General features: G+C 32.9%; 2 protein-coding genes across 2 annotated transcripts; one reads left to right on the top strand and one right to left on the bottom strand.

Annotated features, from left to right (window-relative positions):
* The first annotated feature begins 274 nt into the window (after positions 1 to 274).
* On the top strand, positions 275 to 7,117 carry LOC137819160 (disease resistance protein RUN1). Its single transcript, XM_068622928.2, has 5 exons — positions 275 to 780; positions 1,166 to 2,261; positions 2,788 to 3,069; positions 3,161 to 3,931; positions 6,515 to 7,117. The coding sequence occupies exons 1-5, from the start codon at positions 275 to 277 to the stop codon at positions 7,115 to 7,117; spliced, it is 3,258 nt and encodes a 1,085-aa protein (XP_068479029.2).
* Positions 7,118 to 8,731: 1,614 nt separating this feature from the next.
* LOC137819302 (putative mitochondrial-processing peptidase subunit beta, mitochondrial) lies at positions 8,732 to 14,226 on the bottom strand. Its single transcript, XM_068623103.2, has 9 exons — positions 13,244 to 14,226; positions 11,773 to 11,937; positions 11,499 to 11,636; positions 11,253 to 11,404; positions 11,046 to 11,154; positions 10,130 to 10,228; positions 9,903 to 9,968; positions 9,155 to 9,262; positions 8,732 to 9,041 (listed from the first exon to the last, which is right to left on the bottom strand). Exons 1-9 carry the CDS (start codon positions 13,883 to 13,885, stop codon positions 8,955 to 8,957), a joined length of 1,566 nt encoding a protein of 521 aa, XP_068479204.1. The 5' UTR covers positions 13,886 to 14,226; the 3' UTR covers positions 8,732 to 8,954.
* Between the last annotated feature and the right edge of the window lie 6,454 nt (positions 14,227 to 20,680).

Raw genomic sequence — 20,680 nt, 5'->3', positions numbered from 1 at the left:
AATTGATCCCTGTTACTAAGAAAATGAATCCCTATAAATGTAATAGGTTCTAAATAACAGAGTTCAACTTATTGGCTTACAACAATACCAAATAGAATCGTGCTATGCGGTTCTTATTTTGCTTCCTCGTAAAAACCGAAAACCAAGAAAAACATGTTGGACTTGTGGTGATGTCCTTCGATAACATCGTTGTGGTTTCGTTAATATATACCAAAACGAAACAACATGCTTTTTCACTCTTACAGACTCGCTCGTTTTTCATCCAACTCAGTCAATGCCGTCTTATTCTTCATCATCATCATCCTTCTCAAAATCAAAATCAAAATCAAAGTCAAAATCAAAACCCCAATGGAGATACGATGTGTTCATCAGTTTCCGGGGGAAAGACACTCGGAGGAATTTCGTTTCCCATCTCTATTCTGCCCTCACAGACGCCGGAGTGAACGCTTTTCGGGACGATGAGAAGCTTGACAAGGGAGAAGAGCAGAAATCAGAACTGTTGCATGCAATAGAAGGGTCTCAAATAACCATCGTTGTTTTCTCCCAAAACTACATTCGCTCTGAATGGTGTCTTGATGAACTCCTCAAAATCATGGAATGCCATGCTTTTAGAGGACAAGTGGTTCTCACAGTATTTTATGATATTGTGCCGTCAGTTTTACGTGACAACCAACATATTTCTTTCGAAGTCGTTTCTGACCAACCGAACACGATCAAACTATGGAGGAGAGCACTCACAGAAGCAGCAAATTTATCAGGTTGGGATTTGAGAAATTACAGGTATGCAATCTATTCTGTTTTATTATTACTACCATTATTTGTTCAGCACCAGCACTGAAAGAAGTAATATCTGAGTGCATTTTTCCCGAGTCAGTGTTTGCATGAGAAGAATGATTGTGTAGAAGTAGAGAGACAGCATACAAGAGGATTTTATGACCTACTTATATCATTCACTTAAAAGCTACTTATATTGAAAGGTATACAAGTATGTTGGAGCATGAGTGTAGTGAAGGTTTTAAATATCAATAATTTTGATCTCTTAAACTAATTTGCATTTAATGATTTTTTTACTATATACCACTAAAATGTCATGCTAAACCTTGTCATTTACTATATTCCTTTAACCATTTGTGTCCATGTCATTTTGGGTTATCTTTTCATGCAGAAATGAAAATGATGCTATGAAGAATATTGTAGGTGAAGTTTTGAAGAGACTAGATAGAACGTACTTGCCTATCACAAACTTTCCAGTTAGACTACAATCCCAAGTGCAGAAGGGTATTGACTTGATTAGAAATAAAAAAATAGGAAGCTGTATATTAGGGATTTGGGGAATGGGAGGGATTGGCAAAACAACCATAGCCAAATCCATTTGCAATGAAATTCGTCATGAATTCAAGTATAAAAGTTATCTTGCAAATATCAGAGAAGCTTGGGGAGGAGGTCGTGGCCCAGTTGATTTGCAAGAACAGCTTCTTTCAGATATCCTTAAAACAAAAAATAAGGTGCATAGCACTGATTGGGGAAAAGGCAAGATCAAGGAAATGCTTTGCACAAAAAAAGTACTTGTTCTTCTTGATGATGTGAGTTCCGTAGAACAGTTAAATGATTTATGTGGAAATCGTGATGCAATTGGTGAAGGAAGTGTCATAATCATCACCACCAGAAACGTACGTCTACTGAGGGAGATTGGTGTTGATTGTGTGCATCGAGTGGAGAAAATGAATGAACTTGAGTCCCTTGAGCTTTTTAGTTGGCATGCTTTGAGGAGAGCCGATCCATGCAGAGACTTGTTTGAACTCTCACAAGAAGTAGTCACATACTGTGGAGGGCTACCACTAGCTCTTGAAGTTCTTGGATCTTACTTGTACAAGAGAAGAAAAGAAGAGTGGGAAAGTGTGTTATCAAAACTAAAAGAAATACCAAATGATAAGATACAAGAGAAATTAAGAATAAGCTATGATGGTTTAGAAGATGATCAGCAGAAGGGCATATTCCTTGACATATGCTGCTTCTTTATTGGTAAGGACAGAGCCTATGTCACAGAAATACTCAAAGGTTGTGGACTTTATGCTGAAATCGAATTAACAGTCCTGGTAGAAAGGAGCCTCATCAAAGTTGAAAAGAATAACAAGCTCGGAACTCATGATTTACTACGAGACATGGGAAGAGAAATTGTTCGTCAAAGTTCAGCGCTACCACAACATCGCAGTCGATTGTGTTTTCATAATCACGTACTTGATGTATTGACAGAACATACCGTAAGAACTTTCTCTAACTATTTTGAACTTTCAGTATGATCTTTATCAGGACCATAATAACACATTCTGTTTTAATCTTCCCAATCATATTGTTTTTCTTAACTTGTTGGTTGAAAGCCACGTATACTCACACAACATGGAAACTTAGACATGTGTAATCTCCAAAACATAGAAAAAAAACACGTATGAGTTATATGATAGGAGATCAATTGAAAACACTTTAGTTCAAATTCATTTAGAGGAAAATTAACAAAGTTCACATTATTGGAAGAAGATAAGATAGAATTTGTTCTTTATTTTTATAATCATAACACAGACTTATATAATAAGTTTAGATTTAAAAAAAATCATTATAACTCTCTTAGAATTGTTAGAGATTCAACAAATACGGGTCTTACTACTGTCATATGCAGTTATATGCTTAGGCTACAGTTTTTGTGCATTGCTTATTACGTTTCTGCTGTGAGAACAGCAAAGGGTTTGGTTTATTGAATGCTCAAATTTTCATGTGTTTATTTGATGACAGGGAACAGAAGCCATTCAGGGATTAGCTTTGAAATTGCAAAGAACTAGCAGACTTCAATTCAGTGCCGAAGCATTTGAGAACATGAAAAGCCTAAGGCTTTTGCAATTTGATCATGTCCAACTTGCTGGAGATTATGGCCATCTTTCCAAACGCTTGGCATGGGTGTATTGGGGAGGATTTTCATCAAAATACATACCTCACAACTTCTATCAGGGAAAAGTAGTTGCTATTGACATGAAACACAGCAATCTCAAGGTAGTATGGAAGGAGCCCCAGCAACAGGTATATCTTTGTTAAAACTTTCTATGGCCACCATGCTAATTACTTCCTCCATCTACTTTGCTAATACTCTTCTCAAAAATATCTCTTGCAGTTGCTGGAAAACCTAAAGTTTCTCAATCTCAGTCATTCCAAGTTCTTATCAAAGACCCCTGACTTTTCAAAACTACCAAATCTTGAGAGACTCATTCTCAAAGATTGTCCAAACTTGTCTGAGGTGCACCCTTCCATTGGAGATCTGCGTAATCTTCTTCATTTAAATTTGAAGGACTGTGCATGCCTTCAGAATCTCCCAGTGATAATCTATAAATTGAAGTCTTTAAGGGCACTCATCCTTTCTGGTTGTTCAAAGATTGACAAGTTAGAAGAAGACATAGTGCAGATGGAATCATTAACAACTCTAGTTGCAGACAATACTAGTCTAAAACAAGTGCCCTTTTCTATAGTAAGATTCAAAAGGATTGGATTTATATCTCTCTGTGGATTTGAAGGATTAGCAAGTGATTTATTTCCTTCTATCATATGGTCTTGGACTTCGCCAACAACAGGTCTTGTATCCTCTGTTCAATCATTTGGAAGCACGTCAACATCTTTAGTCTCTGTGTATATAAAGGATGACAATTTGGGTAACCTACTATCAAAGCTTAGTGAATTTTTAAAACTTCGAAGTATTTGTGTGCAATGTAACTCAGATCTTCAACTAAGTCAAGAATTAAGAAGGATGGTGGATGACTTCTGCAAAGTACATTTTGCAATGGAAACAACAAATGCACCACAAATTTCAGAAAAATCTGTGGTATCTCATTTGATTGGAATGGGAAGTTACAACCAAGTCATTGATATGCTTAGCAGTAATATCACAGAGGTTCATTCTATCTCTCTAATCTCTAGCCTCTCATATTATTTATTTGCTACTACTCAAATATAGGAATTGACATAATGAGGGATCTATGTCTATGCTTCACTATTTTGGCATTTAGTTTGGTAGGGAGAACTACTCTATCACTTCTATTACAAAGTGAATCTAATAATAAAATTGTGAGAAGAGAAATCTCAAATGAGGCAAAATTTACTTTGATGCTGACTTTTCTTATTATAAGAGGAGCAAAATGTTTTTTTATGTAAGACACATCAAAATCTCTCTAATTTATTTTTTATTAGAAAAGTTAAGAGAAGAAAAATAGTTTTCCCTTTAAGGTTATGCTTCTTGTTGTTTTTCCTAATTCCAAGAAAAGGTATTATTGTTTTCTCATTGGAGGTAGGGAGAAGGGTATTGTAATTTTATTTCCATTAGTAATATTATATTATTGTATATTGTCTATTTTGTTCATCTTTTTTTTTTATTGTAGTTGTGAGTTGTTATGTTGTTACTCTACTACCCAATAGTATTAGAGCTTGGTTCTGGAGTATTTGAGTAAAGATTGGCAATAATTAGAATTATTTTATCCTTGTGTGCTACATTTGATTTACATCTTGAGCAATTGGATGTAAAAGTTGTTTTCTTCAGGGAGAACTTGAAGAGGAAATATATATGATCTAACCAAAATCTATGTACATTTTAAAGCATGCGCCTAAGTATTGGTATAAGAGATTTGATTCCTTTATTATTAGCCTCAGTTATAACAGACTGAGTTCAGACCATTGTACTAAGTTTGATGAGAATGATTTTATGATCTTACTATTGTATGTAGATAACATGTTGGTGGTAGGCCCCAACAAAGCTTAACTCCAAGAATTGAAGACAAAATTGGTTAAGGAGTTTGATATGAAGAACTTGCGATCAACAAACAAGATTTTAGGGATGCAAATTTACTGAGAGATAAAAGATAGAAAGATTTGGCTTACTTAGAATAATCTTAATTAAATTCTTGCAGGCCTACAACATGCAAGATTTCAAGCAAAATGTTATCCCGTTACCAATCAATTGAAAGTAATCCTCAGGTATGAGTCCTAGCAATGAAGTAGAGAGGATGAAAATTTCTAGAGTACCATATGCCTCAACAGTGAGAAACCTTATGTATGTTGTGATTTATATAAGACCAAACATTGCACAAGCAATGAGAATGGTTAGTAGGTTCATGACAAATAGTACTAGAGAGCATTGGAAAGCTATTAGGAGGGTCCTTATACATCAAGGGAACCTCAAGTGTTACTATGTTTCGAAGGATCAAAATTAGTTGTCAAAGGCTATGTTGATTTAAATTTTGTAGGTGATCTTGATAAAAGAAAATCAACTATGTCTATATGTTTAGACTTACATGAAGGGCAATAAGTTGGTTTTATCCAAGTTACAAAGTATTGTAGCTTTGTCTACTACAAAAGCTAAGTACATGACAAATACTCAAGCATCCAAGGAAACTATTTGGATTCAAAAGTTAATGGAGGAACTCGAAGTCAAGCAACAAAAACTTGTATATTGTGACAGTCAAAGTGTCTTGCACATTGTAAGGAATCCTATCTTACATTTTAAGACAAAGCACATAGGCATATGTTATCACTTTGTTCAAGAAGTAGTAGAGGAAGCAAGTGTAGATATGCAAAAGAATCACACCAATAAAAACCTAGCATATGTTATGACAAAGCCAGTTAATTAGCATTAACAAGTTTATATGAGCTCAATCCTATTATGGCCTATCGAAAAAATAAGCAACATAATGACAAAATATAAAGCATGGTGTAAAGATTTTATTAATTTCATCAAAATCTTCAAGTGGAAGAATGTGAGAAGAGAAGTTCTACGTCAAGAAAAAATTATTTTGGTGCTTACTTATCTTATTATAAAAGAAGTAAATTGGTCTTTTAGTAAGACACATCAAAAATCTCTTTTTCAGTAATACACACAAAAAATCTCTTCTTTTTATTTTCTACATGCTTAGTGCTTGACATAAAAATTAAGAGAAAAAAAATAGTTTCTCCTTTTAAGTTCTTCTTATACTTGTTCTTCCTATTTTCAAGAGAATATGTTATTGTTTCCTCCTTGAAGTTTGAGAGAAGGATATTTAATTTTTTTTCCCTTCAGTAAAATTATTTTACTCTCTATTGTCTATTTTGTTTTTCTTTTGAAATTTTATTTTAGTTGTGAGTTCTTATATTTATCTAGTACCAACAAAAATCTCTTATATTGTTTTTCCATATGGGATTTATGATTTTCAAGAATTGCATTTTGAAATGGTTGGTGATGAAATCTTAAAACTCAACACACTAGTGTATTACCTTGAATAACTTTATGATTTAAGATGATCAAACTTTATCGCAAGTGGGTGTCATACAGATCAAATAGAAATCTCACCTTGACTGAATTCATTTCAATCCATTTCCTTATCTATTTTTCATGCTGTAAACTTTTGTTCTTAAACAGCAACTATAATGGCACAAATTATCCACTTGTATTGAATAGCATAATTACATAAATAGTAAATAAATGACTAAGGTTTAGTTCATGATACAGGTCTTGAAAACCCATGGTTCCAGTGATGTTCACCTTCCAGGGGACAAATATCCTTATTGGTTAGCCTATACAGGGGAAGGATATTCAGTACCTTTCCAAGTGCCTGATGTGAGTGATAGCCCAATGAAGGGGATGATTTTGTGTGTTGTTTATTCATCAACAACCCCTGAAAACATGGCAAGTGAAAAAAGTCTAGCAATTGTATTCATCTTTAATAACACTAAGAACACCATTCAGATGTACAAGCAAACAGCAACCATGTCTTTTACTGATGAAGATTGGGTAGGTATAACATCAAATGTAGAACCTGGAGACAATGTAGAGATTTCTGTAGTTTTTGGGCAAGGAGTGACAGTTAAGAAAGCAGGTGTGTATCTGATATATAGTGAGTCAATTGTAACAGAAATGGCATCACCTGAAGTGAGCACACAGCCATCAGGAGAAGGGAGTGAGCAATCATCACTTGAAGTAGAAATGGAGCCATCTCTTAGTGTTCAAATGGAGCCATCTCTTGGTGTCCAAATGAAGCTACCAAAGAAGCCAAAGAAAAAAAAGTTTTCAAAAATTTCCAAGAAAATGAAAGCATGTTTATGCTTAAACTAGAACTTCTTTTTAATGGACATTCAATGGTCATTATGGAGGATTAAAGTGTTTCTGGTCTTTTTTTTTTCTTGAAATATAAGAAAAAAAAACAACATTCACTACATCAAATAGAAACCAGTTTTAGAAAGAAAAAAAAATAGTTGTTATATTAACTAAACTAGAGATATTTTTAGGGGTAAATTATTTTTTTCTATATTAGTTTTTATTATTATTAAATAGTTTCTAATTTGGTATCTAATTAGTTATCAAGGTTTTAACTACTAATTATTTAGATTCTAAATTTGATAGTAAAAACTTTTGTCGCTAATTAAATGTGAATTTAGAAACTATTTAACAATAATAGAAACTAATTTAGGAACCATTTAATGATTTTCTTTTAGTGATTGTTTTAATATATATATATATATATAAAAGAAAATAATCAAATTACACTATATAACTTTAATTTACATCGTTTAATCTATTAAATCATGTTTTTTCTAAACTCATAATTAGATTGAAAGTTCTTTTTACAAATTATATACACATAATTTTATATTAAAATTATCTGATATTTCACTAATATAAATTAAATCAAAATCAATGTAATGTATACTTTTTTAAAATTTATTAAAATGTGCATAATTTGGCATTTTAACAAAAAATTGATATAAACAATCATTATTAGTATTGTTCAAATTTAATCTGAATAATCATGATTATGTTTGTTCAAATTTAACAAAATTTATAATGATACAAATTATAAATTAACAATTATATCAACAAAATTCCTTTTTTTATAAAGTTAGTTACCGTATAACATTTAACAAAAACTATCCTTATGTAATTTGAAGTTTTTTTATATTCAATCAAGATCTCAAAAATACACTAGGCCTAACCTGTTCATTTGAGGACGCCTCTGGTTGGATGAGTTAAGATCAACACAGATGGTGTTGTTAGAGGATGTCATGGACATGTTGCTTGTGATGGTATTTTCGACGAGAGTCAAGGGGAACACAAGAGGTTTCTATTCTTATTTGGGTATCAACAAATATTTTTATGTGAAACTTATAGTTATTATCATGGCTATAGAAAATGTTAGAATTTATTGTCATAAATGTTTGTAGTTGGAATGTAATTCTACTATGGTTATGGTTTGTGAAGATTTTCCTCGTCCTTAGTCTATTCTCAAGGTTATTAGAAGAAGATGGATGAAATGTATGAAAAGTTGCAGACCTATGCACTTTCAAATTCACATGTTTTTGTTTAGTGAAGGCAATGTTTGATCATCTTTCCAAATTTGGAATTGATAATAAATTGGTCTTTCTTGGTTTAAGGTGTTCTTCCTTTTTTTTATTAGTCTAAGATTCTTTTCGTAATAGGTATCAACTCACATTTTTGTTTTGTATTTTTCATTTGTGAGAGTTTGGTTGTATGTGAGCATGAGTTGGTTTAGTCCCATATTTTTGTGTTTGTTTTTCCTTTTCCTTTTTCTTTGATGCAAATTTTTATATGATTGTTCAACTTTGAAATAATGATGCGGTAAATGTCAACTTTTAATAAAAGATTAAACTCCTATGTAAATCTCACTAATTATTCACGAGTTAAGAGGGTTAGGAAATCAGACTCTTGTTCTTGAGAAACAATGACAACTTTTAGTCATTAAAACTTTCAACAAGTGGTAGGAGTCAAGCACAATTACAAAGAGAAAGAATAGCATACTTATTTCTCTCTGTTAAAAAATGCCTATACCAAATAAATAATGAATGTTGTAACAATATTTTGAGACATACAAGGTGTAAATTTGATTCCTTGGGCACATCTCCTGGGATGTTGAAGAAACATAAACTAATAAAAACTAATATCGATTCCAGTAGGTTCTTCGTCTGAACTTGTTGTAATCAGGCAAACGTTGAATAGGTCCCATAGCAGCAATTGCAATATCCTGCAAGGCCAAATGTAATGTGAGTGCTGAGAGAAGCTGACGGAACAAAATGCCTAGAAAATGAACTGGCGTTTGTGTTATTGAAAGATTAATAAGATTGGTTCACACAAAACCTTGTCATAAATAAATCGGTTAGCAACACGTTTTATTGTGCTTGCATCCACAGCATCAATTCTAGCAAACAATTCTGCAAATGGTATTCTTCTGTTGTAGGTGAGTAACTGGAATGATGACCACATAAAAAGTAATAAGAATAGGAACTATCAAATGGTAGCAACAAAACATTGTATTGTATAGATTCAATTATTTGCATAGGGTAAACAACAAGGAAATTTCAGCATGAAAAGCTTATTGACCATTGAAATGACATCTTATAAATTTTAGACAAAAGTTATGAGCCTAAATAAAAGAAGGTTCTATACACAATCTCTTGCCAAAACTGTTAAATAGTATGTAAACATAAAAAAGTATCAGGTTTTCTGCTTCGGAATCTCGTTGTACTATTATTATCTTTTATTTAATCATCATATTCCTAGTTGAAAATGGGAATCTTTTTCTTTCACAACTCACGCACCCACAACACTCAGCAACATTACATCACATTGTTTGAGTTTGTGTTTGGGCCTGGGATCTCTAAAGTGAATAGGCATGAAAAATAGTAGGCCTCTCTTTTCTATTAAGCTGTCATCTACAAGTCTTGGCTTCAAGTTATGACTTGCTTTTTGAAAAGAAAGTAATAAGTCACGGGTGAACTTTGCGCCAAACAGGTAATAGTTTTCTAATTGTAGTAGTGTTAAATAATTTTATTTACACATTTTTTCTTTGGTCATGAAAGTTGTTTTGAGTTAAGATTTATTGTACCTGGCGCCCAATATCTTCAGCTACTGGACTTGTTCCATCTATGTGGAGCAGGAGTGAAGATTTCAACTGTGAAAAACACAATTTTAAGTAGCTACCAATGAACAGAATACAGAAATAAATGGAGCACCACTAATCTAACATATCTTGCATGCAAAAGAAAAATTCCTATTTTCACATTAAATTAGCAGGGTAAAGAAACTGTGCAAAATAGGAGCAATGGTACACACCTGATTACGAGCTCGAGTGACATCATCTTCTGAAACCTTATAAGCCAACTTGGTTGTCTCATGCATTATTGCATAGCTTAAGTCATCCAAGCAATCCTTCTAAAGAACAAATTAAAAATGCATCTTCATTACATAAAAATGTAAAGATTATTGTAGAGCCAGAGGTTGCGGAAGACAATGTATTTTGTATGCAACTTGTGCATAATGTTCTTTAAAAAAATAAAATGTTCATGCACTGCTTGAAATAAAGCAATTCATGTACATTACACACAGTTAAGATTAGCATAGCCACCCACAACACTCCAGATTCTAATAGGTTTATATAGATAAAACAATATATATTCTAATAGATTTATATAGTTCTTTCGAGTTCACAAATAAATTATAGAATTCACAATGCCAAAAGAATCTAATGTGTGTTAAATACCACATGTGGAAGGATCAGGAAGATGATTTTGCACCATACAAAATACATACTTCCAACTTTTATTGGGTTTATTGCATTAGGCCCTCATGTTTCAGTATAGTCAAGTGGGTTTTTTCTAGCTAATTATAAATTATTAGTTGTCTAAATCAAAGTATAGCTTCCAGGAGAGTGGGCATGAGCCATTTCTTTTATAATCTGATTTGCTTTGATCTGCCTAAGTTATTTTACTCTATTTAGCTATTTAAATTTTTATATTGAACATTATATATGATTTATATGTTATATTTGAAGTATCTTTTCATTATATTTGAATTTTATGATTCAAAACAAAATTAGGAAAGAAATGTTGAAAAATCAAAGAGGATTAGAAGCATCCAAGAGGGCTAAAAGTTGGTATGTGTGTGGAGATACATGGTGCTTGTATTCAAATCTACATGTAACACAATAAACAAATGCATTGTGAATCTAAGAATGTACACAATGACTCACCTTAGCAACAGCATAAACACCAAAGAGACCTGTATCCTTATAATTAGTATTGAAGGCCATCATGCTTTCTGCAACTTCATTAATGCCAACTCGTTGCGCCAACTCAGAACTGTAACAAGGAAAATTTACTGTGTTATGTGATCATGAGGAGGCAGAGCAGCTAGTTTTTTTTATTTTGGGGGTTAAAAAAGTGCCCAAGTGGCGTACCCCATGTGCTTTCCACCTCCTGTGGATTTATTCCAAGAACCCAACATAGCTTGCATGACCATCAGAGCAATGGAATCAGGATCTGTCCATGCAGCACCTTCAAAAGCTACAGCAAATTGTGCAAGGGGAATATCATCATCCAAAATTCTAACCTGTTTTTAAAAACATATTAAAGTAGTTATTAATTTTCACTACAAAACAAGACAGTTTTTTATGCACTCAACGTGTTTATTCTAATGATCTTGCCTCGGAACCAGTAAAGTTGGCTGGTTCTTTTGCAACTAATTGAGAAGCTGTGGTGGGATCTGTTGACAACTTGGTAAACAACGTTTTTACTTGCTCTACAATTTCTTCATGCTTGACAGCTCCAGATGCGGCAACCACCTAAGAAATCAGACCCAAACCACACAGTCATGAGGACATTTTGTCTTATTTAGGAATTGAAAGATACACTGTATGAAATGTCACAGAATAACAATGTAGTAAGAATATTATCAGAAGGTCAATAATTTCTGCATACCATTCTAGGAGCTGTGTAGTGTGTCTGAATGTAGTTTTGCAGATGATCTTTAGTGATTGTCCTGATATTCTGAGCAGGTCCAAGAATTGTTCGACCAAGTGGACTGTACTGGAAAGCAGTTGCATGTAAATGGTCAAAGATTACTTCTTCCATTTGTCCCTCAACCTAAAAGCAGTTGCACATTATGAGAATATTACTGTGTTAGCCTTTCATAAACCAAATCATGAAAGAAACAGGAAGACAGAAAGGAATTAAATAAACTCAAATAAGTAAAAGTGATATTGCATAGCAATGCACTTGACACGCGCAGACATATATGCACACTTAACATTAAAAATCTTCTTAATTGTTCTCATCATATAGACACAAAAACAAAATGGCGAGACTATTATAGTTCTACAAGTAGATAATATGGGATCAAGTGATTATCTTGCAAGTAAGGACGTATAAAAAAAAATTACAACCGAATTCTAAATCAAAATAAAACCTCGTGCTATTCAGAAACCGAACTAATAAAAAAAAGTTAACAATCGATCCAAATGACCGATGACCGATGCAATGCTTTCTGATTTTTTTTTTATAAAAAAATCATCCAAAAGACCAAAATGCAATGCTTTCTTTTAATGAAGAAATCTTAATAAATAAATAAATAATTCAATTCAATTTTAAATACTACTGTTCATCAACTCTCTCACTTCCCATTTAAGCCAGAAAACACCTCTACACCCAATTTTCCCGAAAAGAATACCTTTATGACTAACACCAAATAGAGAAACAAAGAAAAGTATATAGAAATCACTAAATATAAATAAACTTGCAATTCAAATCCCCCCATTGATATTACCTTTTCCATTTCCCACAAAGCAAAAAAACAAAGCGATGGCAACAATATCTTCAAAAGATTAACAAAAAATGGAACGACAAAAAAACATTGAAACCATAGGAAGGAAAAAATGTGTAATTCAAATCTGCTCCATTTTCCCTTCTATTTCCAATAATGCAAAGCAGGAAGAAAAAACACCCAATTGCAACAACAAAATAATCACTCCGATATTACCACAAAATGAAAAGGACAAACGAAAATCATAACAATTTAACAGAAGTGCACTTCGGATTCTCATGGAATAGTCATCTCCTTCATTTCCCATAATAAAACAAAAAAAAAAAACACCTCCACACCCAATTGCACCAAAACAACAACACATTCAAAATCAACACACACAAAAATAAGGAAAAAAACATCATCTCCTCCATTTCCCACAATTCAAGGCAAACAAGAAACCTCAATCACATCAAAACAATCAACACATTCAATGTTAACACAAAAATAAATAACAAAATAAAACACAAGCATCATCCCCTCCATTTCCCACAATTCAAAGCAAACACACACACACGATCGCTTAAAAAACCAACATTCAAAATCAACACAAAATAAACAAGATGAAAAAAAATCACATTAACCATTTACCTCCTCCATTTCCCTCAGAATCACATCACGCTCACGGATGATCCTATTATCATCGAACTTCGAATTCTGCAAGATATCAGCCAGAATATCAAGAGCCTTGGGAACATCCTTGTTCGTCACCTTAGCGTAGTACGTGGTCTGTTCGCGTGAGGTGTACGCATTGAGGTGCCCTCCCATGTTCTCGATCTCCTCCTCGAGCTCCTTCACGGTGCGCTTCGCGGTGCCCTTGAAGATCATGTGTTCGAGGAAATGCGCGGTGCCGTTGCTTTCCTCGGTCTCGAACCGCGACCCGGCGTCGATCCAAACGCCGACGGTGGCAGTGCGTGCGGCGAGGGAGGACTCGGTAGCCACGCGAAGGCCGCTGGGGAGCGTGGTCACGCGGGTTTGGGGAGCGCCGAGGAAGCGCGTGTGGTCGGTGTCGGAGGGCACCGGGCTGCCGTGCTTGAGGAAGCGGGGGTCGGGATGGTCGAGGCGGCGGATTTTGGCACTGGTGGCGGAGGCGAGGCGGTCGTAGAGCATTGCGTCGGGTGGGGGCGGGGCGGGGCGGGCGGAGATCGTCGAGGCGGCTGAGAAGGGGCGGGCGGAGGTGGGGTGACGGAGGCGGCGGGTGAGGGTGAGGGTGAGAAGGCGGTTGGAGGCCATGGCGGGTGGGTCCGATGGAGGTTTGGACCTTACCGGGTTGAGTTTGTGGGTTCGATCACAGTGAGGATATGAGATGTTGGAAAAAGAACAAAAAGAAGAAAAAGAGTGTGAATGTGTTTGTGAGAAACTCACTGTTCCACCTTCAGCAGCATCTCATTCGGAATTAATTTGACCAATGCCAAACACGTACTTAGTTTGTTTCTTTTCTAAGGGTCACTGTTAGTTAGTTAGTTAGTTAGTTAGTTAGTTAGTTAGTGACTCATATCTCCCCATTTTCTATTCAAATTTCTGATTTGGTATTATTTATGAGAAATTTCTGTGAAGGCATAAGGAAAGTGTATAAAAGAATATGATGACTTCAATCTAATATGTATATGTAAGGATTGTTCACAAAGTTCTAAAAGGGATAGTAGTATGAGTATGATAAGTACTTCTTTAATATACTAATTTCCTTTTCCACAAATGTATTTGAAAAGAAAGTGAAAAACAAAAACAAGATGTAAAACATGAATAACTAGAAAAATATTAAATATTAAACTTTTCGGATTGAAAAGAGTAGATTTTTTATGAAATTATATATCTAATATATATAATTGATACGCATGTAAATAAAAATAAAATATTTACAACATGATGAATTATTAATATATTTTTATATTATAATATTTATATCTTGTATTATAAATATTTTGTAAAGTGAAGTTCACTAATTAGTAATTTTGATTAACAGGTTATTACAACAAAGTGAGGTGTAATCACTAAATCATATAAGATGCAAATACTTTATTTTGATAAATAATAAAATGTGTTACCGTTTTTGTTTCGTATGATAAGTAAAGTTTTCATTAGACGATAAACATATAGTTTTTATAGTGTATGTTGTATATCTTAACAAAAATATATTGAAGCTTATGTTGTGTTGTAATGGTTGTTTTTGTCTTCTGTCTATCAAGATGATTCGCGCAAGCACATGTCAATATTAAGATCTCTTTTTCTTTTCTTCATGTACACTCTCTTTTTCTTTTTCCTCTCCTTCTTCTCCCTTACACTCATTTTTTCTTTCCTCATGTTTTTTCTCCTCACCAATAATCAAATTGTAATCAATCCCCTCTCCTATAACTATTCCAATTCTAGTAGTAATTGACTTACATTGATCCTTGGATTTTGTCTATGTGTTGGTTATAGATTGACTATTCTAGGAGTCATCCAATTATTTTGCTATTTGTCCCACTTGTGTCTTCAAACTTCGAATAGAAGTGTCAATATTCTTTTGGTTGGACAATGATGCTTGCATAAACAAGGTATCCTCCAATTTACTTGTCCTCTTCTGAGGTAAAGGATATAGTGGTTGTTATTGTTGAAAGGGGCCTTGCTTACTAGATGGACCAACATCTTGTTTCCATCCAAAACTTTGATTTTGATTGCTTCCCAAATAATGGACATCTTCTTCAGATGGATTTATTTGAAAAGAACAGTGACCATTTGGATGATCACCTCCACAAAAATCAGACTTCATGGATTGAATCTGGCTCTGATAAGAATGTACAACTTGTAATTTTTGCGGCAGCTTAGATATCTGCTTTGCTAATGCTTCCATCTACTATGTTATAATTTTTTTTCTGAGCCAAGAGTGCATTTGAAGTATTATGGTCCAAGATCCCTTTCTTTGACTCAATTTGTCTATCATGTTGGACTTCATAATCTGTTGATGTCAATGCATCAATAACCTTTGTCGCATCAACAACCATCATTGTGCCACCAGCTACAAGATCTAGAAGCATTTTGATATTAGATCTGAGACTATTATGAAAAATACTAAATTGGGCAATGTCTTCAAACCCATTATTTGGGCACTTTCTCAGCATCACTTGAATCTCTCCCATGTTTTATAGAAGGTTTCATCTTATCCTTGGCTGAACATACAAATATCAGACTTTGCTTTATAGTAGCAAGATAATGGAAAAAATCTTTGTAAAATTTTTTCCTCTACATCCCTCCAACTAGTAAGGCTCTGATTTGGATGTGATTTGAGTCATTCCTTAGCTTTTCCTGCCAATGAGAAAATAAACAAACGCAGATAAACATTTTCAATATCACTTGATTAAAACCAATTGTTTCCACCAATTTCCTAGAATGTAGATAAATGTGTATATGGATCCTCATGGTCCATTGTTGTAAATTGATGGGTACTGATGAGACTGAGAATGCAGGTTTCATCTCCAAGACCTTAGTTGTAGAAGGTATTGCGATACTAGAAAAATGTCTTGGTCCCTATTGCATAACAAAATCTATAAGTGTTTTTCTAGGTTGTGGTGGTTGGTGCTTTCTTGAAAAAAATTCAATGAGAAGGGAAGAAGTAGTTGAAGATTGTTCTCTAATTTCTCCTTTTTTTTCTTTTCTCTTCTTAATCCTATTCTTCCGAGCTGCCTTTTCAATCTTTGATTCAAATTGTAATTGATCTTTGGAAATTTGTCCTCTTAATATCATATAAGACAACTCACTCAAGGGTTAGTACAATGAGTAACTAGCAATAAAAATAAAATTATAAAATTTAAAACAAATATAAAAAAATAATAAAGAATTAAAAACAAGAAACAAAAAAAAATCACAATATTCAGGAATTTTTTGTAGTGAGAATTAAAACTGTTCCCCAGAAATGACGCAAAAACTTGATGACTATTTTACGATAAATGTACCGTGGTAGAAGTAATAAATTTTTCCCTAAGAACGGATATCGAACCCACAAGGAACAGTTGAATTCTCGAGTATAATATTCACTAAATATAAGATAATATGTAAAAGTTTGTTGGAAAAAGTTGTTTGTATGGTGAATTTGCAAGAAATTAAATAAAGTAAAATAAAGGATTTGTGATATGAATCCAAATAGAAATGACAATAAAATTGAGAATTTAGGGTTACGGAACGAAATAAATTCAAAACAGTAACAATAGAAACCTGGATAAAGGAAGGCGCCACAAACAAAGTTTGATAAGCCTAAGGATGATCGCCACAAGAATTGGTGGATTCTTGATAAGATCGCAAGATATAGGGAAAAACCCTAGCAGAGAAACACTCTAAAATTGTCAAAATATTCGTTTGCCTAATCTGAGTTTCAACAGTGTATAAATTACAAAGGTCTTTTCTTGTTTGTAAGAAAATAAGACGATACTACAATCCTTATATTTCAAGAATGATCATTTGTCCCAGTGGTTAGGTTGATACTCAAACCTTTGCTCTGATACCAACTGATATGAATCCAAATAGAAATGACAATAAAATTGGGAATTTAGGGTTATAGAACAGAATAAATTCAAAACAGTAACAATAGAAACCGGATAAAGGAAGACACCACAAACAAAGTTTGATAAGCCTAAGGATGATCGCCACAAGAATTGGTGGATTCTTGATAAGATCGCAAGATACAGGGAAAAACCCTAGCAGAGAAACACTCTCTAAAATTGTCAAAATATTCGTTCGCCTAATCTGAGTGTCAACAGTGTATAAATAACAAAGGTTTTTTCTTGTTTGTAAGAAAATAAGACGATACTACAATCCTTATATTTCAAGAATGATCATTTGTCCCAGTGGTTAGGTTGATACTCTGTACTTGGTCCTGAGTTTAAATCCTAACTCCAAATAGAAGGCATAAGGCATAATCCTAAACATTAGGGAGAATAGAGATAGATACAAAACCTTAGAGGAGGCAACCGTCAAGGAGTGATCTTTCTTGGACGAGTATTGAGTGAGTTTCCAATGAAATATTACTGAAATATGACACTTATCATGAATTCCATTTTTCTTTCTCTTTCTTCATAAGAGAAGAAAACTTGAGGCGTGATGGTCTGATTAGGGGTTTTTTAAACAAGTGAGAGGTTTTGTCTTCATCAGCTTAGATGACCTCTTTACCTTTTTTACATGTTATAAGGTAAGCACTTATGAGGACGACCCATTGCTACATAAAACTTTGTTTTGTGATTGATGCTTGGATGCACAAACCCAAACACAAAGAAGGTTTTGTTAGCATGTTGCTGATAGAGCTTTATAACATTGTAGCATTTATGACTCTCTTATATAAGTAACTAGCACGTTATATGAAGCTCAAATAGATCAACATAACCTTTCCATTCTTCATGTTCCTCACTTTGCTCGAGATGGACATGATCAATCTCATATGGGATTGGATTGTATGTTGAATTTGAATGATGGATCCATGGTAGGAGCATATTAGTCTCAAAGCCTACAACAATCATATCTATCAAACTTAGTGAAGCGTAGAAAGGAACATTTTCATCAGCATATGCATCCAGTTCCCATATGTTTGCCTTTGGTGGGAAAGTCCTTTGATACGAAGAAATATGCACCATGATCAGATCAAATTATGTGAAAAAGATGAACTCTCAAATAACAATTTGTTGAAGTGTTTGAATGAACATCATTTCCATCCATGAAAGGTTAAACTCTTTATTCCTTTGCAAGCTAGTTGAACAAAATTAACACTTTACAAATTATAGTCAAAGTTAGTTTTGTCCAAGCTAATTAGGGTGTACCTTGAGTTTTCCATTTGTCGTATGTTGTGATGAAGTCTTCTAAACCTGTGTTTGTCACCTGTCTCTAGAACAGATGATTGAGTTATGTCAGGAAAAATCAAAGAAGGAACAATCCATAAATACTCATCCACTAGGACATAGTCTGGATTGTGAAACATATGTATCCACTCCTCTGGAAACAATATGTGAATGAGAGAATATTTTTTAGGAGTAGAAGCCTCATCATCCTCAAAAGCATATTCTATCTCAACAAAACCATAATGTACAACACCATCAAAATGTTTTTGAATAGCTTATGGAACTGAAGACAAAATGACCATTGTTTGTACTTCATTCATTTCTTCATCTATGTAGGAGTCATTATAGAAAAAGGTTGTGCATTAATGACCATACCATCATAGGCCACATTATTTGCATCTATAAAAGTGTCTTCATCAGAAGAAGACATAGGTAAAACATTATTTTGTTGATGTTTTTTATTTCGGAATAGGTGATCCAAAAAAACTCTGGATTTTATAATTCATAATGGGTTTCTTTAAAAAAAAATACATTTCAGATTATGGAATCCAAAAGGTATTTTTGGGTTATAGAATTTGAAAGGTATTTTCATATATGAGAATACCTTTTAGATTTTGTAGTCCAAAATGTATTTTAAAAAAAATATTCCAAACTGTAGAATCTGGAAAGTATTTCTGTATCTTCCGGATTCTACAATCTAAGAGGTGTAAATAAAAAAAATACATTTTCAAATTTTACAACCCAAAATGTATTATTTTAAGGATAAAATAGTCTTTTGTCTAACTTGGACTTGTGGGTGTTAGGAGAAACTATGGAGGTGCAGGAAGAAAGAACCCTCTCAATTTGTGGTGGTTAGTGGGCTTTTCTTATAAATGAAGTTACAAGAAACACTTTTCTTTTTTCCCTCTACCTTAACTTTCGTTTTTACATTATTTTAAATTTCAATTTTATCTTTAATTTTTTTAAGACATTTATTATATTAAAACTATAACTATAGATTACACAATTTAAAATATACTTTTTAGAATTATTTATAATAATATATAATAAAGATTCTTTCATTATATATATATATATATATATTATTCTTCTTTTATTTTTAATTATATTTTTAAATTATGATATTTTAAATTACATAATTATTTTTTTATGAAACACAACAATAAATAAGATAAAAATATTAATAATGAATATAAATTACCCATCCACCCACTGATATACAGATTTCAATTATTTCACAAAATAATTATCTTTCTTTTTTCTTTCACACAAAATTGTAATTTATATTACTTCTTCAACATTATTTTCATTCAAATTATAAACTATACATATATAAAATAAAAAATAGTAAAAAGTATTATACTTGAATAAATTTATTACATTTTAAAAAATAAATATTAAATTTAACTATCAAAATACACAAGTATTTCTACCAGTAAAAAATTATGTAAAATATTTTTTATCATTATTATGCAATGGTTTTAGCAAGATATTCCACTTTATTATGACATACACAATCTTGAAATGTGTTATGCATTATAAAACATCCCAAAACTCTTATTTTTTGCTTCATGAAATCTGTAATCCAGAAGTTCTTAAATACATTTTGGATAATATTTTTGGGAATGTATCAAAGATTTTAAAAGAGTACATTTATATATCAAATATATCAATCAAAATATACTAATCTAGATGTTTGAAGAAAATCATGGAGCAGAAGAAGATCCATTTCAAAGAATGAGACAATTCTTAGGATTCTGCAGTAGGCATTGACATCTTCATTGGTATTCAAACCTCCCTCTTTTTAGACAAAACCCTAAAATAACTTTAGCAAAAATAAGTTTTCATTGTGTAATTAATTCTACATACAATTTTTTTTTAAAGTAGTCAAATTAATTATGATACAAATGATTTTTATAATTAAAATTGAATTATGTACACTGCAGGTTACCTTTGTTAATAGTAATTGAATTAATTATTGCACAAATGATCTCTTTTAACAGTGATCAAATATACTACAAAATGAATCAAATTATTTTAATTGCATGATAATGAACTAATGAATCAAGGGAATTTTGAATTTAGAAAACTGTTTTATTAAGAATGAATAGAGAATGATCAGTAAAATGTTGGGAGTTCAAATAGTAACTTGGGAAGTGCCAATAGCATGGCCCAAGAATGACTTGTTTGATGGTCCTTATACATTTTTATTTTTGAGAAATAACAAACC

This window comes from Phaseolus vulgaris, chromosome 10 (assembly GCF_051622355.1).
Source record: "Phaseolus vulgaris cultivar YP4 chromosome 10, ASM5162235v1, whole genome shotgun sequence".
Classification (NCBI taxonomy): Eukaryota; Viridiplantae; Streptophyta; class Magnoliopsida; order Fabales; family Fabaceae; genus Phaseolus; species Phaseolus vulgaris.
The sequence above is the reverse complement of the archived record's forward strand: the minus strand, read 5'-3'. Positions and strand labels throughout refer to the sequence as shown.

Bases quoted from the DNA above. Each gene is read 5' to 3' on its own strand.
- LOC137819160 (XM_068622928.2), top strand. From the start codon at position 275: ATGCCGTCTTATTCTTCATCATCATCATCCTTCTCAAAATCAAAATCA. The intron at 2,262-2,787 runs GTAAGAACTTTC...ATTTGATGACAG, and splicing joins ATGTATTGACAGAACATACC to GGAACAGAAGCCATTCAGGG. The intron at 3,070-3,160 runs GTATATCTTTGT...TATCTCTTGCAG, and splicing joins GGAAGGAGCCCCAGCAACAG to TTGCTGGAAAACCTAAAGTT.
- LOC137819302 (XM_068623103.2), bottom strand. From the start codon at position 13,885: ATGGCCTCCAACCGCCTTCTCACCCTCACCCTCACCCGCCGCCTCCGT. The intron at 11,405-11,498 runs GCAAGATCATTA...TTTTAAAAACAG, and splicing joins CCAACTTTACTGGTTCCGAG to GTTAGAATTTTGGATGATGA. The intron at 9,969-10,129 runs GTGTGTACCATT...TGTTTTTCACAG, and splicing joins TCACTCGAGCTCGTAATCAG to TTGAAATCTTCACTCCTGCT.